At 40.4% G+C, this 26,868-nt stretch overlaps 1 protein-coding gene across 1 annotated transcript in view; it reads right to left on the bottom strand.

Annotated features, from left to right (window-relative positions):
- The window catches only part of iqck (IQ motif containing K), a gene marked incomplete at both ends in the record, with an annotated part of 63,489 nt that overhangs the window by 16,053 nt on the left and 20,568 nt on the right, over positions 1 to 26,868 (bottom strand). Inside the window, one exon of the mRNA XM_081372696.1 lies at positions 17,346 to 17,430. Within this exon, the coding sequence (XP_081228822.1) occupies positions 17,346 to 17,430 (85 nt within the window). The remainder of the gene's footprint in view (positions 1 to 17,345; positions 17,431 to 26,868) is intronic.

Genomic DNA, 26,868 nt, shown 5'->3' on the forward strand with positions numbered 1-26,868 from the left:
GCGAACAAATCATAACATATTATTGCAAATGAACAAAGTTGAGTCAAACATTTTTCTAGAACAGTGATTAAAATGTTGAAAATTGTCTGGAACCTCTAACTTTACACCGCCGTCCTGCGTCACTCACAGCCGAAAGATGCTGCGACGAGACTGACTCGATCACCTGCCAATAAACAAACAGTTTACAGTTCTGAGGACATTTTATCATCCAAATTAGATATTCATTATCTTTAGGAATATAGTCGTGTGTTTTTTATGCAAGGCGTTACAATCACGGGAAAAGGCAGGCGCGAGTCGACACTTGTTTAACTCGTGAGTAACATTGCGTCTCTGTATGTTCCCTTTCGAAAGCTACAATCGATGCTGCGCTGCTCAGCGCATTGGGAACATATTTTATCGTGACCAGCTGTGAATAGTGTGTATAACACGTCGATGGAATTGACCCGGAGGTAATATAGCCTCGGTCGGTGACGTCATCGGCGCGCCCCCGCGACACGAGGCTATAAGTAGATGAGCCACAGGTGCATCGTCAGGTCTTTTGTCTTCAGACCATTACTGTGCAGTGTGTGCGTTGAAACTCTCTCTACCTTCGTTCTGATACAGATCTGTTGCTAGGAGTTAGTTTACTACAGGCAGTGTGCAGAATTTTCATCTCTCTCATTTCAAAAATCTTTTTCTCTCTCGCTACATCATAGAGTTTAAAAAGTAAAAAAAGAAGTGAAATGAGTCAACAAAGCAATAAGCGCTGTGTTCCTCCATGCTCCCGCCCCATGTCTGAGCTGGATACACACGATTATTGCTTTGTTTGTTTGGGGGAAGAGCACGCGGTACTGGCGATAGAGAAGGGCGGGTGCGAGCATTGTGATCAGCTCACAGTTAAGATGCTCCGCTCCCGTCTGAACTATTTCCAGTCCGCACCCGCATTACCAACGTGGGGCTCTCGTATGGATCTGCATGACGAGCAAGAGACGGGTCCGTCCCTTTCGCTTGCTGCGTCACCAGATCCTAACATCCCTTCCCGTGATCTCGAAGCGCGCTCCGGTGCTTCTTCGGTTCACGAGGGGGATGATATATCTCTTGGTTCGTCAGATCATAACGAGCAGCCAGCCTCTGAGCATTCCTCCCGTGAAAAAAGATCTGTCGAGGAATTGCTAGAGGTGGTGACTCGCGCGGTGGCCAGGTTACAGCTTGACTGGCCACGCGACCAAGAGACCCCCAAACCCAGTAAGCTTGAGGATAGGTTTCTGTCCGGTGGCAGGGGGGAGAGAACATTACATCAGTCTCTCCCCTTTTTCGAGGACCTCCATGACGAGCTGTCTAAGTCATGGAGTAAACCATATACTTCTCGCGTTTTTGTGCCCTCGACGTCGACTTTTTCGACTATCGTGGGTGCGAAAGCGCGAGGGTATACGGAGATGCCTCGGGTTGAAGAGACGCTCGCGGGCTATCTCTCACCCGAATCGGCATCTTCGATAAAGAAACCTACCCTCCCCACTAAACCCTGTCGTATAACATCATCATTAGTGGGGAAAGCTTATCAAGCTGCAGGTCAGGCTGGTGCTGCGCTGCACACTATGGCAGTGTTACAGGCGTACCAGGCTGACCTGTTGAAGGATTTGAGTGTGGGCAGTACGATCGACGAGGAAGCGTTCACGGAGCTTCGTCGTGCCACAGATCTGTCTCTCCGTGCGACCAAGCAGACGGCCCGTGCCATCGGCCGTTCTATGTCTGCTTTAGTCAGCACGGAGAGGCATCTGTGGCTTAATCTGACAGGGATTAAGGAAAAAGATCGTTTGTTTCTTATTGACTCTCCCGTATCTCCATCTGAGCTGTTTGGTGACGCGGTTAACACCGTTGTCACACGCTTTAAGGAAGTCAAGAAACACGAGGAAGCGTTTGTGCAGTTTCTTCCTCGCCGCACTCAAGGGGAGGGGCCGTCTGCCACCCAGCCCCGCCCCGGTCCTTCAAAAGTCAGGGAGATAAAAAAGCAGAGCGTGGCGAGCCGCGCTCCCCCTCAGAGAGACTGGAGGCAGACTCGCCAGGCTCAGCAACCTCCCAAGCCAGACCTCAGGACTATCATCAATAGAAAGAGGAAGTCCTGATGGTCTGGCGCTCAATCTAGTGGGGGTAGTCCCCCGCGGGATGGGGCGCGTTCAAAATCTATTCGTCCCTTCCCGCTACCCTCACAAAACCTCTCCATCCCCGCCACCTCTCGTGCTTCGGGGGACAGCGGTTTCCAGCGAAATATTAGATGTTCCGTTGTTTCCGGCTGTCATTCCGGACACGGAACATCTAATATCCCCTCAAAAGGAAGTATTAAAATTAATACCACTCTCAGAAAGTCTGGCAGCGTGGGAACTTCTGCCGGGCGTTTCTGCGTGGGTATTAAGCACAGTACAGTTAGGATACAGAATCCAATTTATTCGTCGTCCTCCGCGTTTCAACGGCGTGATTTTCACCACCGTGAAACCGGAGCAGATGCATGTACTGTCGCAAGAGCTGCAAACACTTCTGAGCAAAGAGGCCATAGAACGTGTTCCTCTTCCAGAGAGGGAGTCAGGTTATTACAGCAGATACTTCCTGGTACCCAAAAAGGATGGGGGGTTGCGTCCAATCTTAGATCTTCGAGGCTTAAACCGCACAGTCAAAGCACTCAAGTTCAAGATGTTAACCGTCAAGACGGTCGTGTCGCAAATACAACATCACGATTGGTTCGTCACGATCGATCTGAAGGACGCATATTTTCACATAGAAATATTGCCACAACACAGGAAATTCCTGAGGTTCGCTTTCGGGGGCGAAGCGTACCAATTTCGGGTTCTTCCATTCGGTCTAGCACTGTCACCCCGCACATACACAAAATGCATGGATGCAGCACTGGCTCCATTACGACTCCAGGGCATTCGCATTTTGAATTACATAGACGATTGGTTAATACTAGCACAATCACGAGAGATGGCCCTCCAACACAGAGACATCGTGTTAGCTCATCTAGTTTCTCTAGGGCTGAAACTCAACACCAAGAAAAGTGTTCTTTCTCCTGCTCAGAGAACGAATTATCTCGGGATCGTTTGGGATTCGGTTACGATGCGGGCACAAATGTCTCCCGCTCGAATCGAGACCATTCGGCAGACCATGACCAAAGTCAAGCTAGGCCAAGATCGTACTGTTCGACAGTATCAAAGAATGTTAGGTCTCATGGCATCAGCCTCCACGGTGATTCCTCTGGGGCTGTTGCACATGAGACCGTTTCAGTTGTGGCTAAAAGCCAGAGGTTTTCATCCAAGAGCCAATCCTCAAAGGCTAATAAAAGTGACGCGCCGCGGGCTTCGTACACTATCTCTGTGGCTCAGACCCCGGTTCCTCGCCTTGGGTCCCACTTTAGGGGCGCCGTGTCGTCGCAAACTGCTAACGACAGACGCCTCCCTGACAGGCTGGGGTGCGGTCTTGGATGGCCGTCCAGCTCAAGGGGAATGGGAGGGTCATCAGCTCGATTGGCACATCAATTGCCTCGAGCTGATGGCCATATTTCTGGCTCTGAAATATTTTCTCCATCAATTGAGGGGCTGTCATGTCCTAGTGCGGGTGGACAACACAGCAGCAGTCTCATATATAAATCACCAGGGAGGTCTGCGCTCACGCAACCTGAACAGAATAGCGAGGCAGATTTTTCTCTGGGCCCAGGGCAAGTTCCTGTCACTCAGGGCAGTATACATCCCAGGGCATTTGAATGTGGGAGCAGATCTATTGTCCAGACAGACACTACCGACGGGGGAGTGGAAGCTCCACCCAGAAGTAGTGAAACAGATTTGGACCAAATTTTACGAAGCGGAGGTGGACCTCTTCGCCTCACAACAGACAGCGCAATGTCCCCTCTACTTCTCTCTGAGTCACCCAGCCCCCCTGGGTCTGGATGCGATGGCGCACACATGGCCCAAAATGCGCCTGTATGCGTTTCCTCCAGTTTCTCTGCTCCCGGGAGTGTTAGCCAGAGTTCGCCAACAAGGGTCTTGCCTCTTGCTGATAGCGCCACGTTGGCCGAACAGAGTGTGGTTCTCGGAGATAATAGCTCTCCTCGACGGCTCGCCGTGGGCGATTCCGGAGAGGAGGGACCTTCTGTCTCAGGCGGAGGGCACGATATTCCATCCCAGGCCCGACCTGTGGAATCTTTATGTTTGGCCCCTGATGGGAACCAATTAAGAGACACTGGGCTTTCATCGGATGTTATTGAGACCATTCTGAGTGCTAGGGCTTCCTCTACTAGAAGAAGTTATGCTATTAAGTGGGGTGTTTTTGAAAGGTGGTGCGTTGAACACAATGTAGATCCAGTTAACTGCCAGATTGCTTCAGTGCTGGACTTCATGCAAGAGAAATTATCAACAGGCACATGTCCTGCCACTCTTAAGGTTTATGTGGCCGCTCTTTCGGCTTGCCACGCCTTAGTTGACGGGGCGCCACTTGGGAGACACCCTCTGCTCTCACGCTTCCTTCGGGGAGCCAGGCGACTGAGGCCTCCAGTAAGAACCAAGGTCCCTTCATGGGATTTAGCTATAGTTCTTGAGGGTCTGGTTGACACCCCCTGTGAACCAATAGAATCAGCGTCTGATAAACTTCTGACTCTAAAAATGGTTTTTCTGATGGCAATAACTTCCTTGAAGAGAATTGGGGATATGCAGGCTCTGTCTATCTCGCCATCCTGCTTAGACTTTGCCCCAGGTATGGTGAAAGTGATTTTGCATCCACATCCTGATTACCTGCCTAAGGTTCCGTTTTCGGCTGTACATCCTGTCACTCTTGAGGCTTTCTGCTCCCCGCCGTTCTCAACGCCGGAGCAGGAGAGATCTCATAGGCTGTGTCCAGTCCGTGCTCTTCAGGCTTACGTCCAGCGCACTAGCCAGTGGCGTAAGTCGGAGCAATTGTTCGTCTGTTATGGGGGCAGCAACAGAGGAGGAGCTGCTACCAAGCAGACTATGTCTCATTGGGTCAGGGATGCTATCGCTCTTGCTTATGAGGCGCGTGGGCAAACTTCGCCTATAGGTCTTAGAGCTCACTCCACCAGGGGGGTCGCCTCTTCTAGTGCTTTGGCAAGGGGGGCCCCTTTGCAACATGTTTGTGATGCGGCAGGTTGGTCCTCTCCGCACACATTCATAAGATTTTATAGTTTGGATGTTCATTCCACTCCGGGCTCTCATGTCCTTGAGTCAACATCGCAAGCTAATGTCTAGGCCTTCTTACGTTCTTGTGAAACACACCTGCACAACCGTGGGAGTCCAGACATGTTCAAGCACGGCGGCGTGGGTATTCTCGTTCCCAATGCGCTGAGCAGCGCAGCATCGATTGTAGCTTTCGAAAGGGAACGTCTCCGGTTACTTATTGTAACCTTGTTCCCTGAGAAAGCGGAACGAGATGCTGCGCTACTTTGCCGTGCTGAAGATGTCCCGGGACTGCTCTTCAGACAAAATATCCTGACGATGCACCTGTGGCTCATCTACTTATAGCCTCGTGTCGCGGGGGCGCGCCAATGACGTCACCGACCGAGGCTATATTACCTCCGGGTCAATTCCATCGACGTGTTATACACACTATTCACAGCTGGTCACGATAAAATATGTTCCCAATGCGCTGAGCAGCGCAGCATCTCGTTCCGCTTTCTCAGGGAACAAGGTTACAATAAGTAACCGGAGTCGTTCTTTCGCATTAAATAAAATGATTTAAAGCACATTAATGATTATACAGATAAATAAAAACATACACACACCTGAATTTCACAGAGGAAATGCACCAGTTCAGCGACGCTGAGAAGAGAAGAGGAGAACTCTCTGAAGACTGGAGAGAGACTGAAGAGTGGAGAGAGCTCAAACAGCGCGCGCTCACTCAACCGCTGAGTGTCGTCAGAGGGTGGGGGAGGGGTGCATTGTTTTAATTGATTTAATTTTATGCGTGTTAAAAATTAATAATATTGATTTTAAGTAATAGGCTATTTGTGGTTCTTGAAACAGATCAGTTTAATTATCCATTCCCAAATAATAGGATGGAAATTTCACAAATATATTAAACGTATTTTAAATAAATAATTGCTTAGTCTAATACTAAATTATTTTAGTGAAAAACTTCAAACTTAAATACAACTGTAAATTTCAGACAAAATTAATTGTTGGAGTTTTAGTCAATTATTTTGGTATGTTCAACTCAAAATCAAGTAAATGATATTCAGAGATTTTATTAAGTTAATAAAGTTAATTATTACTGTGATATTTACTGAGCCACTGAATTATTTTTTAGAGTGATAAGCATAAGAATCACTTCGACATTTAGGAAAGTTTTATGTTTGTAGGTTAAGAATAGAACTGTTGTATACCATTGTAGGCTACTGTGATAAAGTTTAGAGAAATTGTCACAAATGAAAATGAAATCTGGTGATGCAGGATTTAAAATGAAAACTATTGATATGTGAATATGCAAATGTATCTTGTAGAATACACTCTAATAAATAATTTTGTAATTAAAATGTGTGCTTGTGTGTGTAGTTTAAATGTTGTGTTTCATCTAAGGCTGATTATACAGTATACAGTAACCATGATTGACTACAGGCATAGGGCTTGACTTAGGACAAGATAAGAACAAGCATGAGTGAAGTACAGCCTACTGATTGGTAAACTGCACTGTGTTTTATACACGTCCATGCTGGACATTCATATTAAATTAGCATAATTTTCCTATGTTTTTACATCATGAAAATCTATATGGCTTTAGTTGTATGTAGGACATATATGACATATATGATTAAAAATACATTAATATTATGCAATTTATATATGTGGTTTTTGCAGCATATATGTCCCTTACAATATTCTGTTGGAACATATAAGAATCACAGGTGTTTTTAGCAAACCTTTTCCATATGGGTACTGCAACAATACATCATCCATGATGCGCCATTTGAGGAGCACTCATCCTGCCATTTTGCAGGTGCAGAGGATGGCATTCCCCCAGTACCTAGGCCTGCTACTGACACTGCTGGGCCATCTAAGCAAGGTATGCATTGTTTGAAATATAATTATAATTGAAATATAATTACAAACTTTTGGGACACTGTTTAGAAAGTCCATAGCCCTATGCCCTACAACCTAATGTCCCAATCACAACTGCCAATCATGTTAAAAATAGCTTCATTGTCAATATAATATAATATAATATAATATTGTGTGAATATACATTTTATAGGTCTACATATGAGACACACAATGCTACAGCTGATGCCACAGTGGAAGTGAAAAAATACATCAATGATGCGTTTTTGCCCAGAACTCATGATCCACTAACTTACTGGAAAGAGAGAGCAGTAATCTTTCCTCATTTGTATGTCCTAGCTAAAAAATATCTTTGCATGCCAGCAACAAGTGTCCCTTGTGAGAGGATTTTTTCAAAGGCTGGAGAAATTATCTGTAAAAAAAGAAGTAGGCTAAGTCCTTCCACAGCATAGAAATTAATATTTTTGAATAAAAATCTCTAAAAAAGTGAGACATTGTGGCTTGATTTCTTTTATTAATATTCATTTTGCAGGACCAAAATAACATTATGCACAGTGAGGAGCCTATAGGTTACAAGCTTCACATATTAGAAAAATACAATAATAAAAAAACAACACATTTTTTTAATGGCTTGTCAAGGTTGTTTCAGATCAACACCTGCAAGTGACCAATAGGTGTCACCGTTGAGACGGGTGTCGGATTGATTCGAAGCCTCGAAACAATATGGCCCATTTGGTTTAACTGTTTCATTGCTTCACGAAGCCTCGATCTGCCCATCACTATGATTAGCCAGGTCAGCGCAGGCAGGCAGCAGCAGCAAACAAATCCAGCAAAACTTAGCAGCTGAGATGGTGTAGGCAACGGGCAGCAATTAGCGAGGAAGTTGAGGCATTAAAATATAAAAATTCCACTTCTTGGTTAATTCAAGTTATAATATATTTCGTCTAAAAAAAACGTCGGGCTCAGCAAACATTAGACAAACAAACACTGCTACACATGTGCGGCCATCTTGGAATGGGAGTGGCTGGGGGTGAGAGCTCCACTTGTACATTTAATGTTATTGTATTAAATATCTTTGAACTGATTATGAAATTGGCATGATACATTTACCTGACATAATAAATTGTTATATTATTTTCTCATGTAGATTAAGTGAAGTCTTATGTTTCCGCAAATCTGCGTCCAGGGTTAAGTACATACTAGATCCCAGTTTAGATGGAGCGTGAGGCACATCTGGTGGGATTCTGGATTCCTGATTAACTGCTTGATTTTAAGCTTGATTTAGTTGTTATGCAGTCACAAATAGGGGGCTAGAAAAAAATACTATTAAGGTAATAGCAAGCGTTAGTTAAGCGTTGGTTATTGTCATAAGTGTATTATGATTGTCAAAACATTTTAGAAACTAAACTGAATTTTATTAGGTTTAGTGGCAACATGTTACGTTTACATGGTACAATTTCTGGTAAGCTACGTTTTGTTATTATTGCTTGACACAAGTTTCACGATTTCAATTAAATTAAATTCTTGTGATTTGATTTAATTGACTCATTTGGATAAATATTAGGTACACAAGATAGGCGTTAATTTTTCTCAAGAAAAAAAAAAATCTCACCTAATGATGTAAACATAGCTACAGAGAGCCCTATCAGCTGGTAGTATTATTTAAGGTTAAAAATAACTCAAATTAAATAGAATGCGTTTTTTTATTATAATAACTTTAGTAAAAGTAAAATAAAATATGTCAAGTAAAAATATAATAAATACGTAATATAGTACACATATTTAGCAAAATACTCTCTATAGCTCTTTTTTCTAGCCAACTTAGATGCTATAGCCCATATTATGGTCATTAAATGGCTTTCCTGAGGTAAATGTTATGTGACATAATTGTTCTCCAGCTGTTTTATTGACCCCTTTCCACGGATGAAAAACACTAATTGATCGATATCATGTATGAGGAATATACATTTCGGTATATCTTTCAACAGTTTTCGTGTTTATTTACTATTAGCTAGTAGAGATGATCGGTTCACGTGCCGTTAGGGATCTGTCACGTCACATTTACAAATGGCAAAACGGTATTTATTGTTTGAATTTCGTAATAAAATTGACAGAATCTATGAGCTGAGTTTTTTTTTTTCTATCATAAGTAACCTGCTCTGTCCAGTCTGTCGGTCTCTGTGTCCTCTTTGCTTCGCGATTTTTCTGTGCGTGAGAAAATGGATGTGTGGCGTGAGAGCGTGTGAAAAGTGTCAATCGTGTGAGTTTCAGATGCCACCATTGGACTGAATTAGACGGGCTTACGGTGCCACAACGTTTTCTACCACAGGAATAATAAGTCAAATTTAAATCAAATCTCCAACACATAAAAAAAACAAGTATGCATATTAAATATTCTAAGCTACAACACATTAAAAGCATAAATGCATTAACACCAGACATGAGATCAACCAGTTTTACAGAAACAGCAACAACTTTTGAGCATTCGACTGCCTTAAGGAGTTTACTTGAATTAGTTTTATCATTAGAAAATGTTCTTTCTGGCTCTAGAAGAGGAGAATCATCAGGGCTGAACTGGGGCTCAAATTTATGTTTCCCCATTAAAATAATAATTTACTAATTATTGCATTGTGGCACCAAGATAGGCTACTATGTGTTTGTAATGCGTGCCTGCTCACAAGTTTGCATACCCCTTGCAGAATATGCAAAATGCTAGTAATATTAAAAAACAAGCATGACATATTTAGTACTTTTCTGAATAAGTTATTATACATAAAGAATATTTACATCTATTCCACAAGACAAAATAATAACTGAATTTACACAAATTAACCAGTTCAAAAGTTTACAAGTCAAGTCAAGTCATCTTCATTTATATAGCGCTTTTAACGATGTAGATTGTTTCAAAGCAGCTTTACAGAGATAAACGTATAATTTATGGTAACAGAGATTGTTTGGCTTTATAGCGGTTCTTTAGTAAAGTTATTTTCCAGCTAAGGTTAGTTATGATTGATTCGCTTCCGTCACAACAATCATTTGTTAATAAATTAGGGGCCGCTAAGACGACACAATTCTCTCTACATAGACTTTAAACGCGAACCTGTGAGAAACGCTGATGGCGTTCACATGCGCATTAAGAATTGGTTCTATAGTTATGTGCGTTTGAATATATGTATGCAGGTTTGTAATTCCCTACAAACTAAGCCTAAACAAAGTACTGGTGTTTCCTTATAATTTTTGATACAGAATTTTATTTTATTTGATCAATTTGGGGTAGATACGCGAATTGAGTTTCCCGACAACGCTTTATCTGTAGAGTGGTAAAGGGATCCTCCATAGGGAGAGACTAGTTGGCACTTCAGCACTGCGTTGTTATCGGGTCCAGGCCTGGATCCGGCAGGCTGCGGGAAAACCTCGGGATAAACAAAGACACTAAAATTAGCGTAGATGCCATTCTTCTTATGATGTAACGAGTACATCAGGATTTATGGGAAGTGTTCCCGGTTCCAGCTGACCTAATCTATGCAGCCTAATATTGAATTATGTGAAAGCTAGGTCAAAGAGATGTGTTTTTAGTCTAGCTTTGAACTGACAGAGTGTGTCTGCTTCCCGGACAATGGTAGGAAGGCTGTTCCAAAGTTTTGGTGCTAAATAGGAGAAGGATCTACCGCCAGCAGTCGATTTTGATATTCTAGGTATTATCAACTGGCCGGAATTTTGAGATCGCAATAGACGTGAAGGACTATAATGCGTTAAGAGCTCGCTCAAGTACTGCGGAGCTAAACCATTTAGTGCTTTGTACGTGATCAGCAATATTTTAAAATTGATGCAATGTTTAATAGGGAGCCAGTGCAGTTTTGACAGAACCGGGCTAATATGGTCATACTTCCTGGTTCTGGTAAGAACTCGAGCTGCTGCGTTTTGAACTAGCTGTAGTTTGTTTATTAAGCGTGCAGGGCAACCACCCAGTAGAGCATTACAATAATCTAGCCTTGAGGTCATGAATGCATGAACTAACTGTTCCGCATTTGTCAATGAGAGCATATGACGTAATTTAGATATATTTTTAAGATGGAAAAATGCAGTTTTACAGATACTAGACACGTGACTCAAATGAAAGATTGGTATCAAAGAGCACACCCAGGTTCCTAACCGACGACGAAGACTTAACAGAGCAGCCATCAAGTGTTAGACAGTATTCTAGGTTATTACGTGAGGAAGTTTTTTGTCCAATAATTAGAAACTCTGTTTTTTCAGAATTTAGAAGTAGGAAATTACAAGTCATCCAATTTTTTATATCCGCTATGCATTCCGTTAATTTTGTGAATTGGTAAGTTTCGTTAGGTTTTGAAGAAATATAGAGCTGAGTATCGTCGGCATAACAGTGAAAGCTAATTTCATGTTTCCTAATGATATCTCCTAATGGTAGCATGCACTGAGTGAAAAGCAGCGGTCCTAGTACTGAGCCTTGTGGTACGCCATACTGAACTTGTGATCGATGAGACATCTCTTAATTTACTGCTACAAACTGATAACAGTCAGATAAGTATGATTTAAACCATGCTAGTGCAATTCCACTAATGCCAACATAATTTTCGAGTCTATTTAAAAGAATGTTGTGGTCGATAGTATCAAATGCAGCACTAAGATCGAGTAACACTAATAGAGAGACACAACCACGATCGGATGATAAGAGCAAATCATTTATGACTCTAACGAGAGCAGCCTCAGTACTATGGTACGGTCTAAATCCTGACTGAAAATCCTCGCAGATATCATTTCTTTCAAGAAAGGAACACAGTTGTGAAGATACTGCCTTTTCTAGTATCTTTGACAGAAAAGGTAGATTCGAGATCGGCCTGTGATTGACTAATTCTGTAGGATCAAGTTGCGGTTTTTTAACAAGCGGTTTAATCATAGCCAGCTTAAAGGTTTTTGGTACGTATCCTAGAGACAAAGATGAATTAATGATATTAAGAAGAGGATCTATGACCTCTGGAAGTATTTCTTTCAGTAGCTTAGTCGGTATAGGGTCTAACATACATGTTGTAGATTTAGATGATTTAACGAGTTTAGTAAATTCTTCCTCTTCTATAGCAACGAACGAATCAAATTTTTCCTCCGGGAGACTACAATGCACTGCCTGATGCGATACTGTAGTAGACGGTTGCATAGTTATAATTTTCTCCCTGATATTATCAATCTTATAAGTGAAGAAGTCCATAAAGTCATTACTGCTGTGTTGCTGGAAACTTCGGTGCTTGAAGCTTTCTTTTTCGTTAGTTTAGCCACCGTTTCAAATAAATACCTAGGATTATGTTTATTTTCTTCTAATAGGTTTGAAAAATAAGCAGATCTAGCAGCTTTTAAGGCCTGTCTGTAAGCAATCGAGCTCTCTTTCCATGAAATGCGAAATACCTCTAGTTTTGTTTTCTTCCAGTTGCGCTTCATTTTTCTGGCTGCTCTCTTAAGGGCCTGAGTGTGCTTGTTGTACCACGGCATTGGGCTATTTTCTTTGATCTTCTTTAAGCGCAACGGAGCAACTGTGTCTGAAGTGCTGGAAAAGAGAGAGTTAAAAGTTTCTGTTGCAATATCGAGTTCTTCTAAGCTATCCGGGATGCTGAGATGATGAAACTGATCAGGAAGATTATTAATAAAGCAATCTTTAGTGGCAGAAGTGATACATACCCTTGAATCTTAATATCTGGATGATCAACGACTCTTTTTATGTTTTGTGATAGTGAACTGCAAGCTGTTCTTCAGAAAAATCCTCCAGGTCTTACATATTCTTTGCTTTTCTAGCATCTTCTGCATATTTAAACCCTTTTCGACAGTGACTGTGATTTTGAGATCCATCTTTTCACGCTAAGGACAATTCAGGGACTCTAATACAACTATTAAAAAAGGTGAAAACATTCACTGATGTTCAAGATGGCAGCACAATGAATTAAGAGCTGGGGGAGGGGGGTACATTTTTCTTATTTTGTTTGAAGATCATATTTTTTCATTTAGCACTGCCCTTCACAAGATGTTTGCCCGAAGACAAAATAAGTACTTACCCCATCATCCAATTCAAAAAGTGTACACTCTTAATGCATATTCTGCAAGGGGTATTTAAACTTATGAGCATAACTCAATGTATCAAATTTTCAAGTGTAATTCACTTTGTAACAATCATGTTTCAAAGTGTAATACCATCTTAGTTATAAACTGACATTTAATCAAATTATGTGCGAGACACAAAAGTGATGAAACAAAGAAAAGACAAGACAAAAAAATGTTTTTACAATTAAATATTTTATGCACCACTTACATGTTAATATGTGAAAGCATGTTAAAATCTCTCTTAAAGGCACAGTATGTAAGTTTCACCGCTAAAGGTTGTTTATTCTAAACAATAATAAAGGTGTAGCTTGATGAATGAGTGAATGAGTGTTGGATCATGGGATTATCGTCTTCTCCTCCACAGCCGAATGAAAGCTTTCTGAAGGGGGTCGCACACTGGACAAAATGCGCAGCGCTGCATCGCATCTAGGGCAACTCGAAGTATCGCACACCGGACGCGCACTTTCTCAGTTTATGGCCAGCAATATTGTTATGTTTAAGGACATTATGAAATTAAGATAATGTCTGTACTATGTTATGATTATATTGTACAATTAATACAATCGTTGCTAAGTCTGCAGTCTGAACACTTTACCTCAGAGCGTCCGTTAACTGAATGAATTGAGAATCTCACCTGAAAATCAGATAACATCAGCCATTTTCATTCAAGCAGCTGATTTCTGTGAATGAATGTAAAACTAAATGTATATTGCAGCACAGGGTGAAGAGTCAGTATATACATTAACAACGATTTGAGACAAATATAATGTAAATTTAATCTAAAACTATGTAAATGACACTCTGTGGCGCGGCAGGATTTTGAACAAGGTCCTTGCCGTTGCTGGGCGCGCGGACAGACGCCGAATGGCGCCGCCGATGTGTGTACTCTCATAGAGAATAATTAATTTTAAAGACGTGGCACTGTGCGACGCGGCGGTGTACTTCTCATCCAGTGTGCGACCCCCTTGATGGGATTCAGGTAGAAATCATGTTCATGGGAGAGCCACAGTCGGCCGCTTTCGTTTTGTTGTTTGTTTTTTTTACGTTACGTTTATTGTTCGCCTCCTTCCCTGAACTTGAACTTTTTTGTTTTGAACGTTTGATCACTTAAATTCAGATTATTTTATTTAATTCTAATAAAAATCTTTAAGTTCTGAATTATTACTTAAACAGGTCAGTTTATTTGACGAATAAAAATTGTGGAGTAACGCAGGGCTGTTTACTTTGTCAAAACAATCATACAAAAAATACATTTGAGTGTGTGATTGAAAAATTGTTGGAAACATTTGGGATAATGTAAGTACACAAGTAAACAAAATATATAACATTGTTCTAGTGGTTTTGGATATTTGATTCCAAAAATCTTACATATTGTGCCTTTGAACTGTTGCTTCCAGTATCTTTTGTAAAGTATTTGACAAACAGTGTAATAATTGTAGCAATATTTATTAAGAATGGGTCAAACACTAATTAAATAACAAGAAAAAAAATCAAGGAGGGAATAGAAAACAAGAACATAATAGAAGCCTGAATCAACAATCAGGCTATCGATTATGTAAACAAGTTGGTCTAATTTATGAGATGAGTATTAAGCTGAGTATGAGGATGTATGTCACAAGTAACACAGTTTGTGGTTCCACTATAGCAATAGACCTCAACCTTTTTGACTCAAAGTCCCCTGTTGTCCGAGACAATATTTAAAGACACCAAGCATGCAGTTGTTGGATAAACGGTTGTTCCCTCTTAATAGATACACACAAACATGCTGCTGTGAACATGTAACATTTGCTGCTGCTGCATAAATAGACACACATAAATCCCCTAATAAAGCAGGAACAAGTTATTTTGGGGGTGGAGCCCTCCCCAAAGGGAGGGGTGTGTTTGTTTGGGTGTCCATTTCGAATATCAACAGTGTTTCTCAGAAATCACTTTACTGCACCTTTAATAGATATAGATATCCTCACACAGTCGATAGAGAGACTATGAGTGCCTGGGCCTGCTTTACTGATTGGCTTAACATCTAGTGGCTTGACTTATGTGTATCTGGGCTAGCGAAGCCCAGTTATGTAAATAGTGACTTTAGCCATGTGTATACCTGGATGCCATACCCTTAGGTTTGATTTACTATTGACCTAAACCTACAATTTGCCTGAGACTGTATGGCTCAAATTTGTTTAGTGTTTTGAAATAAAAAGACTTGTAGCCAAGTCAATAGGGGGCGCTGCTGTGGGTATCCGCAGAAAGTGCGATTTGCCTTTAAATACGCCACTTCCTATGAGTGAACTTAGTGCACTTCCATTGCTTGGCGTGCAGGTGATTGTTGGTCACTGGAAGACTAAGTTCAGGTAAGTCTCTTTTAATAAGTGTTATGTCTTTATGAGCAGAGTGTTCTTAGTGCTCACATTAAAAAATGTTTTGCGATCATTTTGATGTGTTGGCCAAAAGCCAGCGACTTTATAGTGACAATGTCTTTGATGCAAACAGTCCGGGATAATGCCAGCTGTGTGTAATCATTTGGTTGCCTTTGATTTTTAGACATGTGCTTTAAAGGCCCTCATGCTGATGATGCAGTGGATGCTGAATGATCATAATGATCAGAATATTGCATGCGAGTGTTTATGATTTATTGTTAAAGCAGATCGTTTTAATGTGTCAAATGATCAGTGGCAAACCTTTTGTACGCATCAAGACAAATGACTCTTTTGTAGCGAAGTAAATTAGTATTCCTGTTTTAGGAAGTTTATGGCTGCTGAAATCAGCCAAAAGCAACAAAGATATTTATTTCTATTTTGTTTATGTAATGCTGGGATAGTATAGCATATTTTAACTTTGTTGATTAGAATAAATAAATCTAAATGGACAGTGGTTACTATTTGAAACTGTAATGTTATGATGTGATGTAAGGTTTAAATGTGTGGGTTTTTTTTTTTTTTTAAATCTGTTTAGGTATAACAATTACACTTGTTTTTAATGAGAATGTAGTTTTGTTTTGCATTATGGGTTGACACATTGTGTATCTTTGTTTTATTCACTATTGTCTTTTCCTTTTAGAGTTATATTTGCCCTGTGCAACTGATCACTGTTTTCCCTAACTTTATTTTTGTATATCAAATAGATTACGGTTTTGTGACTGTTGTTGTTTTGTTTTGTTTTTGGCCCATGACTAGTCAAGTTATACTTTTTGAATGGTTTACTTTGTGTACTATAGCTAGGCCATTACTAAAGGGGGAGATATTCACGCCTGTATAGACAGATTGTGTGTGTGAAATGGTGTGTGTTTGATTTTTCTCTTAATTTTTATATATTTATTTATTTGTTTATTTGAAGTGTTATGTGGGAAATACGGCATTGAGTATGATTAACAGTGAAGTAACAATTGGGAACAATTCTGTATTTTAGTGGGAAAATAGTGATTGAAATGATGATGTGAATTTGTTTTATTTTATTTCTGTTTTTGAAAAGAATAAAAAAGGTATAAGATGTTATACAATTAAGATGGTACATGCTCTGTGACTGTAAACTGAAGGATGAATTCAGTAGAGACTTAGTGTTTAGATGAATTATTATGGGTCTTAATTTTTTTTTTTTACCATCTATCTTTGTTTATTATAAAATGAATTGGAAATCATAGTTTTATAAAAATTAGTGTAGACCTACATATCCTGGTATTTATGATTATAGACAATGTCTGTATTTAATATCTGTGTAGTGATTGCAGGTCTAGCCCATGCTAGGAATACAACAACAGTGCTTGCTTATTTAGCCCGACTTCCAGAGAATAAATATGTACTTGTTTTGTAATCAGTTAAGTTGATGACAATAGCTAAATTAGCCTTACTATGGGAACCCCATAGTTATTTAAACTGCCATCTTTTATGAGCAAGTTTGGCCAACTTTTGAGTGAAATCAAATGAGACCAGAATCCACATATTTAATAAAAGAAATGCTTTGTTTATAGTAATTTAGCCTCCAGTATATTCATTGGATTGAATATTTGTGCCTCAGGTGATCTGGAATCTCCTATCCAAATAAAATTGGAGTAGCATAGTCAATATAGTCACCCCTTTGCCCCATTACAGACTGTCCACTTTTCTAAAGCAGTTGAATTTCAGACAGGCCTACAGAAAAAGAGTAGGGTACCCTGACAGGTAACATCTCTGTAACCCTTTCAGCCACAAGAGCTCTTGGTTATCTCAGTATTATTCTTACCTTATATCCCCTCCAGAATGCCTGGATCAAAACTGCAGCTTGCTCGTCTGTTAAAAGTAGAGAAACCGGAAGGTGCTTCCTGGGGCTGACAAAGAAAAGGGGCATTTCAAATGATGGCATATCGTTCATTAAAGGACAATTCCGGTGAAAAATGGACCTAGGGGTAATTAACACATGGTTACCGAGTCGATTGTTCCCTGGGATGCGTTTTCATGAAAATCGAATGTAAAGAGTTTTATCTCTAAAAACAGATTAGCTCATAACGCTAGTATATGGGGCACAGTATAAGTAAAAGTAAATCGCTAGTTAATACCACTAACAAGGCTCAAAATAGCCTCACACTAACACGGTAGCATAATGAGGGTCCCTACATGCAAACCGAAGCATCGAGAACTTTGTAAGTGTACAGACAGTTTAATAAGAAGATAATTTATAAATACAGTACATTATGCGTTTACAGGCAGCAGGCATCTTGAAAACAGTCTTGACTAGTCGAGTCACGAACGCCATCCCCAAAATGGCTAATCTGTTTTTAGAGATACAACTCTTTACATTCGATTTTCATGAAAACGCATCCCAGGGAACGATCGACTCGGTAACTATGTGTTAATTACCCCTAGGTTCATTTTTCACCGGAATTGTCCTTTAACTTCATAATATTTAAAATCAACAACAATTGCTAGACTTGGTATATCAATCATAAAGTTGATATTTTACCCAGTTTTTGACTGTACCCTGCCACCAATTAAAGCATTATGTGTAAACCTTTCTCCAAATTTTTAATTTAAAAAAAAAAAAAAAAAAAAAAAAAAAAAAACACCATTAAAACAAAACACAAAATGCACACTTATCATCATTAACACTTGGATTAATAACAGAAATAAATGCATGACCACCATAACACCATGCAGAATTCTCTATTGTAAGTCTACAGGTTTCTTTTTCAAAGGTGGTTTGTAAAGCACCCTCCAAACAGTTTTGTTTTTTCACCCATCACAAGCTTTTCCCTCCAACTGCATCATCTGGGAGAATCGGATGTGTATCAATATATTGGGTCCGTGCATTAGCTCTTAAAGTGACAGCAACCTGAAATACTGCTGCTGTCTGTGTCATCAAACAACAAAGAGAAAATCACTCACTGCTCTTAATTTGTTATTAATTAATGTATTAACTCACTGCTATTAATTCTTTTTTGTCAGTATGGTTTTTTTTTTTTGTTTTTTTTTTTTTATTTCAAAGTGCCGGCTCCCATTGACTTGCATTATATGAATCACAGAGGACCACCGTTTTCACTAAAAATCTTCTTTGCTGTTCTACTAAAAGGTCATCTGCATCTTGGATGGCCTGAGGGTGAGTAAATTAACAGCAAAATTTCAATTTTAAAATTATACCAAACATGAAAGGGAAAAAACACTCGATAAAAAAATGCATCATATGAGGTATATCACATTCTAAGTGAACTTTCAATGACTTGAGTCTGGGCAAGGCAGAGTCCTAAGCTCTTTCTTTGAGGTCTTTCCTCAAAGAGATCTAAGTTTAATTGTTTCATTGCAGGGTGTTTGATCCCGTGTTCTTCTTAGCATGTGTCTTAGACATGTATTTATGCCCATCGCTTGATGAACAACCACAAAAGACGCATGCTCTCCCCCTACTGACCTAACATGTAAACATTATGGGAAACACGCTATAGCCAGATGAAATTTAAACTTCTTCGGCTGAAGACCCAAGTTTGGTTTGAAGACGATAAACGTACCAAGCACAATGTTTTCTCACTATTCCTGATTTCTAACACACACTCACTGTGTCCGGCGTGATTTACGGCTTTCAGAGCAGAAACGAATGTTAATTGCAATGTGTAAATTGTGTGAGCTTATTTCACCAATTAGATCGACAGATCTGAAAAAGCCCATACATTTACCCACCCATAGACCCTCCCCTTGAAGAAATCAGGGTGTTTGAAAGTGGACAAAAGAGATGAATTAAAACACCAGGTGTAAATGGGTATGTGTCTCCCTCGTCACGTGTGATCCGATCGACCAAAACGTTTCTCAATGCCTGGTGTAAACAGGGCCTCTGATTCTCAGGGTCTATGGCTGAAACATACTAAAAAGCAGAATGAAGATCCTCAGAGCTGGCCAGAGAGATCGAGTTTCCCTGATGAGACCCAGTGTCTTACTGCTAGTAAGTACTATAAGAAATTGTTGTCTGCCTCGACCCAGATTCCACTCCTAAATATATTTTAGAATGAGCTCATCCCCAAAATGGCTTAATTATCATAAAAATTAAGGCAGTCAAGTTATATTGTTTCTTGACCATTTGGGTTGATCACATCCTGAGCAAATGGTAGTCAATTGTAGAATGGGACTGGGTGTGGGACAACAGAGAACCTTCTCAGACAATGGGGTGTCACAACTTGATTAACATACAGATCACAGCTGTTGAACAAGAGCAACTTCATTTACATTAAGAGTGGTAAAACTGTAACAGGATAAAAGGTTTGAGATTTGGATGTTCTGGGTTCACTCTGACGCCAGTGAACCCAATGTGCTTTGTGTACATTGCCACTGCTATACTGTAATAAACTTCATTTTTGAGATCTTCGACGTCCACATCATTTTTTCTTACAGTACCATCATCACACACTCATCACTAAGTGTGTGGTGTGACACACCACATCACTGGTGGTGACCAGTACCATCACCACACACTATTGACACCTGACCTTGATGAAGAGACGAGGATGCAAACAAATGGAACTAGAGATGGCTCATTCAGTGGTTCTGGACCCAAATCACCCAGTTACAAGGATGCTCATTCAGCATGTTGACCGCAACCTAAAGCACTCTGGCTTTTTGGGGAACTAAGCTGCAAGTACTGGATAATTCGGGGTCAGGAAGCCATTCGAAAAGAGCAACTTGCTTTGCATCAAAATGGCCTCACATGCAAGGAAATTGTTGCAAAGAATATTGCACCTGAAATAACCGTTTACCGGATCATCAAGAATTTCAAGGAGAGAGGTTCAGCTGCATTAAAGAAGGCTTCAGGACATCCCAGAGTGTCCAGTAAGTACCACATTTTCGGGTGGGCTATTGTAAGGATTGTGGGGAACAGTCCTGAAGAGGGCACAAAGGATTGCTTTAGCATATGACTGCCAAAAACCTTCACATTCGAGGACATTCTAGTTTTTAGTGAAGCGACGGCCAGAAAGACCTGTATTGTTAGTGTTGCTAATGTAGTTATTCTTATTTTGGTGGATTTGTGTGCAAAAATTAACTACATATCTGTCTACCTGTCATAAATGAGAAGCAAGTGTGGAATACAAGAAACTGTAGATGCTGAACAAGAGATGCCCAACTGTGATGACAACATTAAACTGGCAACAAAACTGTATCCTTCATTACAACAGCCATTTCTACTGCTTCTGTTCCTGCTGCCAACACATGAGGTATACCTGGCTGAAATATCTCTCTTCAAACAGAGTCTGCAACTCTCTAATTCCCACACTGTCTTTTGACAAAATTTCAACTAATTCCTGTCTTTCTGGACAGGATGTTCCAGTTTTGACGAAACCAAAACACAACACAAATACTCTGAGTTGTGGCAAAAACTACAGTCGCAATGTCATGATGGAAATTCAGTTTTATTTCCAGATCATCTTTATCTCTGAAGATCATGGAGACATAACACCTAAATGATGCATGTTTGACTCACTAATACCCCTTTTCCACCAAAAAAGAACTGGTTCGGAACTGGTGCTGGTTCAAAGTTGATTCAACTTGCGAACCTTCTCAGAACCTGTTTGTTTTTCCACTGACTAGAGAGCCCAGCGAACGACGTTGTTACGTCACTGTGCACGTTGCCGTACGTCTTAGCTTTCCCAGAAACGATTGCGCCAACTTCAAGCATAACAATTACAATGGCGGACTACATCATCTTTCTGCAAATGTTTCTCCTGGCTTTGCGATCCTATATTGGGGTTAGAAGCATGACGTGGTAAAAGAACGGTTCTAGTCCAGCAAAGAGTTGGTGCCGCTTTGGAACAAATTTTCCTGGCCGAGAACTGGTTCTTTGGCTGTCGAAACACAAAGAACTAGTTCGTGAGTAGGCACCGGCTCCGAACCGGCACCAGCACTGCCTTGGTGCAAAAGGGGTATAAGATTTACTGCTGATCCGTATCATTTTAATCAGTGACCAATTTACCATAACGCGAAAGCATTTCAGTCAAAGCATTATCCATGATAAATGGAGACAGAATGACGCTTTTAGACGGTGTTGATAATTGGAGCTAAGGAATAAAAACTCATATATAAAAGTCATAATAAATAAAAGCACATTTCCAAACACGTTGGTCGTAACAATCACGTTAATCATTCTCGACACCGACAGGATATTCTCATAATCAACAATCTTGTGTACAGTCAAACTGAACACAAATCAAGTACTTGAATAGAAGTCTAGATACACTATTAAAATATTACTCCAGTAAAAGTATACTGTAAGTACTCATTTTCAGATTTTTGAGTAAAGTACAAAAGTATTTGTTGCGGCAAACCGCCCGTCACTCCGCATTTCCTCATTAGTACCAGCTGAAGCTAATCTGCAATCTACTGCGCATCCCAGGCCGGATAAGGAAACGCACCGTTGCTATTGTTTGTGTGCACTGGGAGCTGACGCTACGGCAGAGAGCAGCGCTGGCTCAAGTATTAGAGCTTGATGTCTGATTTAATCACTGTGCAGGATCAGGTACTCACCAAAGAACTCTGAAGGGACAGCCGGTAAGCTCTGAAGCTCTGCTGGCTTAAGAAATGAACTTTGTCATGCTTGCTAGTTGCTGTTATCAGCGTGTGAATATAGCGTTCAATGACGCTCTGTAAATCGCACTACAGTATGTTCTTAAGTAGTGTATTTTAACTTATAAGGTGTTTATTGGTGTAGTGTATTAAAATATGCCTACTTGTATATATATATGTATATGCTTATGTTTATGCCTTGTTTAACATTTAGAATTTGTTAACATTTATTTTAATTTAATTTACTTGGTTTACCTTATTTGATTGGTTTAATTTGGTAACTCACGATTTGGGCAGTTGTTTAAATACTTCAAATAATATAAAATACTGCTTAAAACCCATTTGATATAAATAGAAATAAAAACTTAGGTGATTCAACTATAGTTGAATATGGATTGTTTAATTATTAAAATAGCAATTCATTTATAAATATGGTTAAAAGCATAAGTAATTTCATAGCCTTTATGGTTAAAATTCAGTAAATTAAACTACAAATCTGTAAAAGCTATTAAATGCATTTTGTACTTTAAATGTAAAATAAATTATGTATGTTATTTATTGTCATTGGGCTGTAGAATACCTACTGGGTTTAATTGAATGTGTAGTATTTACCAACTCAGACCTATGTCCAAGAGTTAAAATTGAGTCATGGTAAACCTGCCAATTTATGCTTTAGGCTATTGGATTTGATGGGGATTATCATTGTATGTATGTTTATTTGTTTAAAGGTTTTTCACCTACGTCAATGCTATAATAAATAAATGGATGGAAATAATTCACAAGGCCTAATCACCTAGTGGAATCCAGTTTACAACTTCAAATAGTAAGAACCTATCTTCTTCAAGTGTGGGAAAGCACACAGTTAGAAAAAACACTTGACAGTGAAAAACCGCCAGGATTGGAGGACCTTGAAACTCACCTGGAGGCCTGGAAGAAGAAAGGTAAACTGCTGTGTCATCCCAAAGTGTGCATTATTATTCCGTTGTTCCAACCAGAGGGTATGGCGGCGACAAAGTCGTTGGAGCAGCTTAAAGCGAGAACCAGCGCAAAAAGAATCTTTTCTCGGCTCGCCGATTCAATTTCTAGGACCCATATGGACATGTGTGAGGAAGAGCTCAAAGAAAGCTTCAAAAATCTTTCACTACAAGCCACAAAAGTCATGGAAACAAATGAGGACGTGGAGGCTGCTTTCATCGTAGAGGTTGAGGCTGAGCTGGATGCAGAGGATGTGCCAGTATTAAGTTTGCAACAAAAGGCTGACCTAGAGAAGACGGCAAGAGAATGTGACCAGAAACTGAAGGAAGGTAAGGATCTAATTTTGAAGATTCTCTGGGCCAGTTCTGGAAATCCATGATGGAGGCGCATATTGCAAAACCACTTATCTGTGCAGAAACGTGGAATGCAAAGACCAACAAATCCCCAAGCACCATGCCCATATGCTGAAACCAAAATTACACCCCAGAGAATAACAAAGTCTGGCTCTGTGGGAGGTGGAAGGTGCACAGAGTCTCAGGAGGAGTTCCTCTCCAAGCTCAGCAGTGTCAAGATGCATTCTGCAATTCAGCATCCAGGACCTTCAACTCCGGGGCAAGTGAGCGGGGGCTACTAGCAGAAAGTGGTTTGCAAGAATTTCCAGTCATCATGATGCTACAACAGGTAACGGCCAAAAAGTTGGAACCTTGATTGACCTGGCCTCAGATACGAATTACATCACTCATCAAAACTGCAAATGAATTAAAATCTACGAAGCAAAGATGTCACTCTGGTGGTCCATGGAGTCAGTGGGATGAAGGTATCAGTTGAAACCAAGCGGTACCTGCTGAAGATCAGAGTTAGCACCTCCAGTGGCACTCTTAAGTCACACCAGTTAGTGTGTTATGGACTCGACAGTATTGCAGAGATCCATCGGCATGTGACAGCAAAGAAGCTGCAAAGAATATTCCCTGACGTTCCACTGCATGAACTGGTAAGACCCAAAGAAATCCAACTCCTTATAAGCAATAAGGAAGGATAGCTGGTGCCCCAGAAGATTTGTGCAGTTGGAGACCTTGTCCTCTGGGAAGGCCCGCTGGGGAAAATTGGAAAGAGTCACCCTGACCTTTTTGAAGAGCTTGCTGTAACTGCACATATGTCAAAAACTCATTTTGCACGCTCAATCAGGATTGCAGCAGTCAAGTACGAAGAATTCACCTGTAAAAGTCCAGCTACTCGTCAGTCTCCTTTGTATCCTGCCGCTCAATCTAGCACTGCAAGCCCTCAAGCGAGATTTCCTGGATTGGTGGAAGTGGGACAGCATTGGAGCCGCCTGTGATCCCAAGTGTGGAGGTTGTCGCTGCGGGAATTGCCAGACAGGGGGCAAAGAAATGACACTCGCTGAAGAAAGATAAGTGGAAATAGTGAAAAATGGCTTAACATATGTAAATGGAGATGAACACTGTGAGGAACCACACTGGCATGCTAAATACCCAATACCCACAGTTTCCCTGCCAAACAACAGAAGGGCTGTCGAAGCAACATTCCTCAGGACAGAAAAACTGGCAAAGGAAAAGCTGGCAAAGGAACCAGAATGGAAATTTACCTATGCAGCGCAAGTGCATGACATGGTCCCTCGCAAAGCTGCAGTTAAGTTGTCAAATGAGGTGATTGAGAGCTGGACCGGGCCAGTGTGGTACATTAGTCACCTAATCGCTCCAAATCCTCACTCTGTCACAACCCGGGTGAGGCTAGTCTGGAACAGCAGCCAAAAGTTTAGAGGCTTGAGCTTGAATGACCTGCTGCTCAAAGGTCCCGACGTGCTCAACCCCATTCGTGCTGTCCTGTTGAGGTTCCAAGTTGGAGTCTTCGCTACCTTGGGCGACATACAGAAAATGTACAACTCCGTCTGGCTAGAAGATCGAGAAGTCCGTCGGCACAGATTCCTCTGGCGCGATTCTGGAGGAGATGAAATTGAAGAATATGCCATAACAAGGGTCAGTGTTGGGAAGGATACTTTCAAAACGTAATTTCGTTACAGAATACAGAATACATGCCCCAAAATGTCATTTGTAACGTATTCCGTTATGTTACTCAATCTGAGTAACATATTCTGAATACTTGGATTACTTCCACATTGAATTGCATTTTATAAGTGTAGGAATGTGGTGCAGTGATGCGGTGGTGACGCGATGATGTAACATGTAGGCCTTAGGAGTGTAAATCGGACAGTTCATCACGATACGATACGATATCGATTCTCTCAGCCAGCGATACAATATTTGCCGATACCTCAAAAAATTATGCGATACGATTACGATTCAATTAGATTCAGGCCTATATCGATCGATTAATCGATATTTAGATATTATGTTCACACAACCAGTTATGTTTTTATTAACTCACAATTGCAACCAAAATATATAACATGAACGTTTAATTAAACTCTTTGAAAATTGCACACCCTCTCCCAATTGGGACATTTACAACAGAAGAGGTAATTTGCAAGTACTCCATTCTTGTTCATTTTCATAAATCATGCTTTTTATTATTATTGTGCATTCCAAGTAATATCAATCAAACTGCAGCTGGGTTGTTTTGATTAATGATTAATAATAATAATAACTTAAAAAATACAGGTAAATTACAAAATTAAAGTTAGGCTAATTGAAAGTATGCTTTAATATGTTAAAAGTTTTTTTTTTTTTTTTTTTTTTTAGCAGAGATACATTCACATTTCATCTTTCTGAGTCAAACAAAACCAAGTAATTGCTATGATATACAATACAACACTCGGTTAATCTTTGTAACGTTAATCTCCTCAGCTGACATAGATGCCTGACAAACTTTGTCGCTGTGATTAACGTAATACAGTGAGCTTTTCCCTAACCACTAAACGAGCTGCTTTAGTAAGGTTCCGTGAAAATGTTTCAGCTTTTATTTTCCTTTTACGCCCCGAAGAAGATATCACGGGTTCATCAAGTTCATTGAAATTATCCATCCTCGATCACTTTTAGTCAGCTTTGACGAAACTCCTCTTAGCCAGCGCGCGTTGAGTCACTAAAATGGACTTATTGTGTTGTGTTCACCAACAAGGGTGCGACTGCTTGTCTGTTTCTGCTGTAAAACATGAACTCACAATGCCTTGACAGCGGACAATACCGGCTTTTGTGAAAAAACTTGTTTAGGGTTCAGTCAGTCTTGTCAGGCGTCTATTTCAGATGAGGAGATTAACGTTATAAAGACACACCGGCAGACAGTATGGTTGGTGAGTAAACGAAAATGTGCGCTTTGGCGGAAGGATGTTACGTGAGAATGTGGAGAGTGTCAAAATAAAGGTGTATATTGATATTTTACGTGTGGAATCGATACATCGTATCGTATCGATGTATCGTTACACCCCTAGTAGGCCTAAGGGTGGCGCTGCCAATAAAGCACCTAAAAGAACCTGCAAAAGTAATGATTATGAATGTCAAATATAGCAAGGAGATATTTTAATTGTTTATTAATAAACAAGTGTTTTCTGTGTCAGTGTCGGCTGCAAAGATGAAGTTGACGATGCTGACTTGCGATCTTCGCGTGCCAGAGAGAAATGCACATTTCATATGGATTACATAAGCAGAGAGCAGTCTGTTTTCTTTCATTTTGAATTTTTTTGTTTAAAAGTAGACATGTCTGTGAGGCAAGTATAACCTTATACACTAAGTTTCGGTTCATTTATGAGATGAGCTCCAGTTCACACGCCGGCGCCTCCATGTCGT

Source organism: Scardinius erythrophthalmus (assembly GCF_964197995.2).
Source record: "Scardinius erythrophthalmus genome assembly, chromosome: 8".
Lineage (NCBI taxonomy): Eukaryota > Metazoa > Chordata > Actinopteri > Cypriniformes > Leuciscidae > Scardinius > Scardinius erythrophthalmus.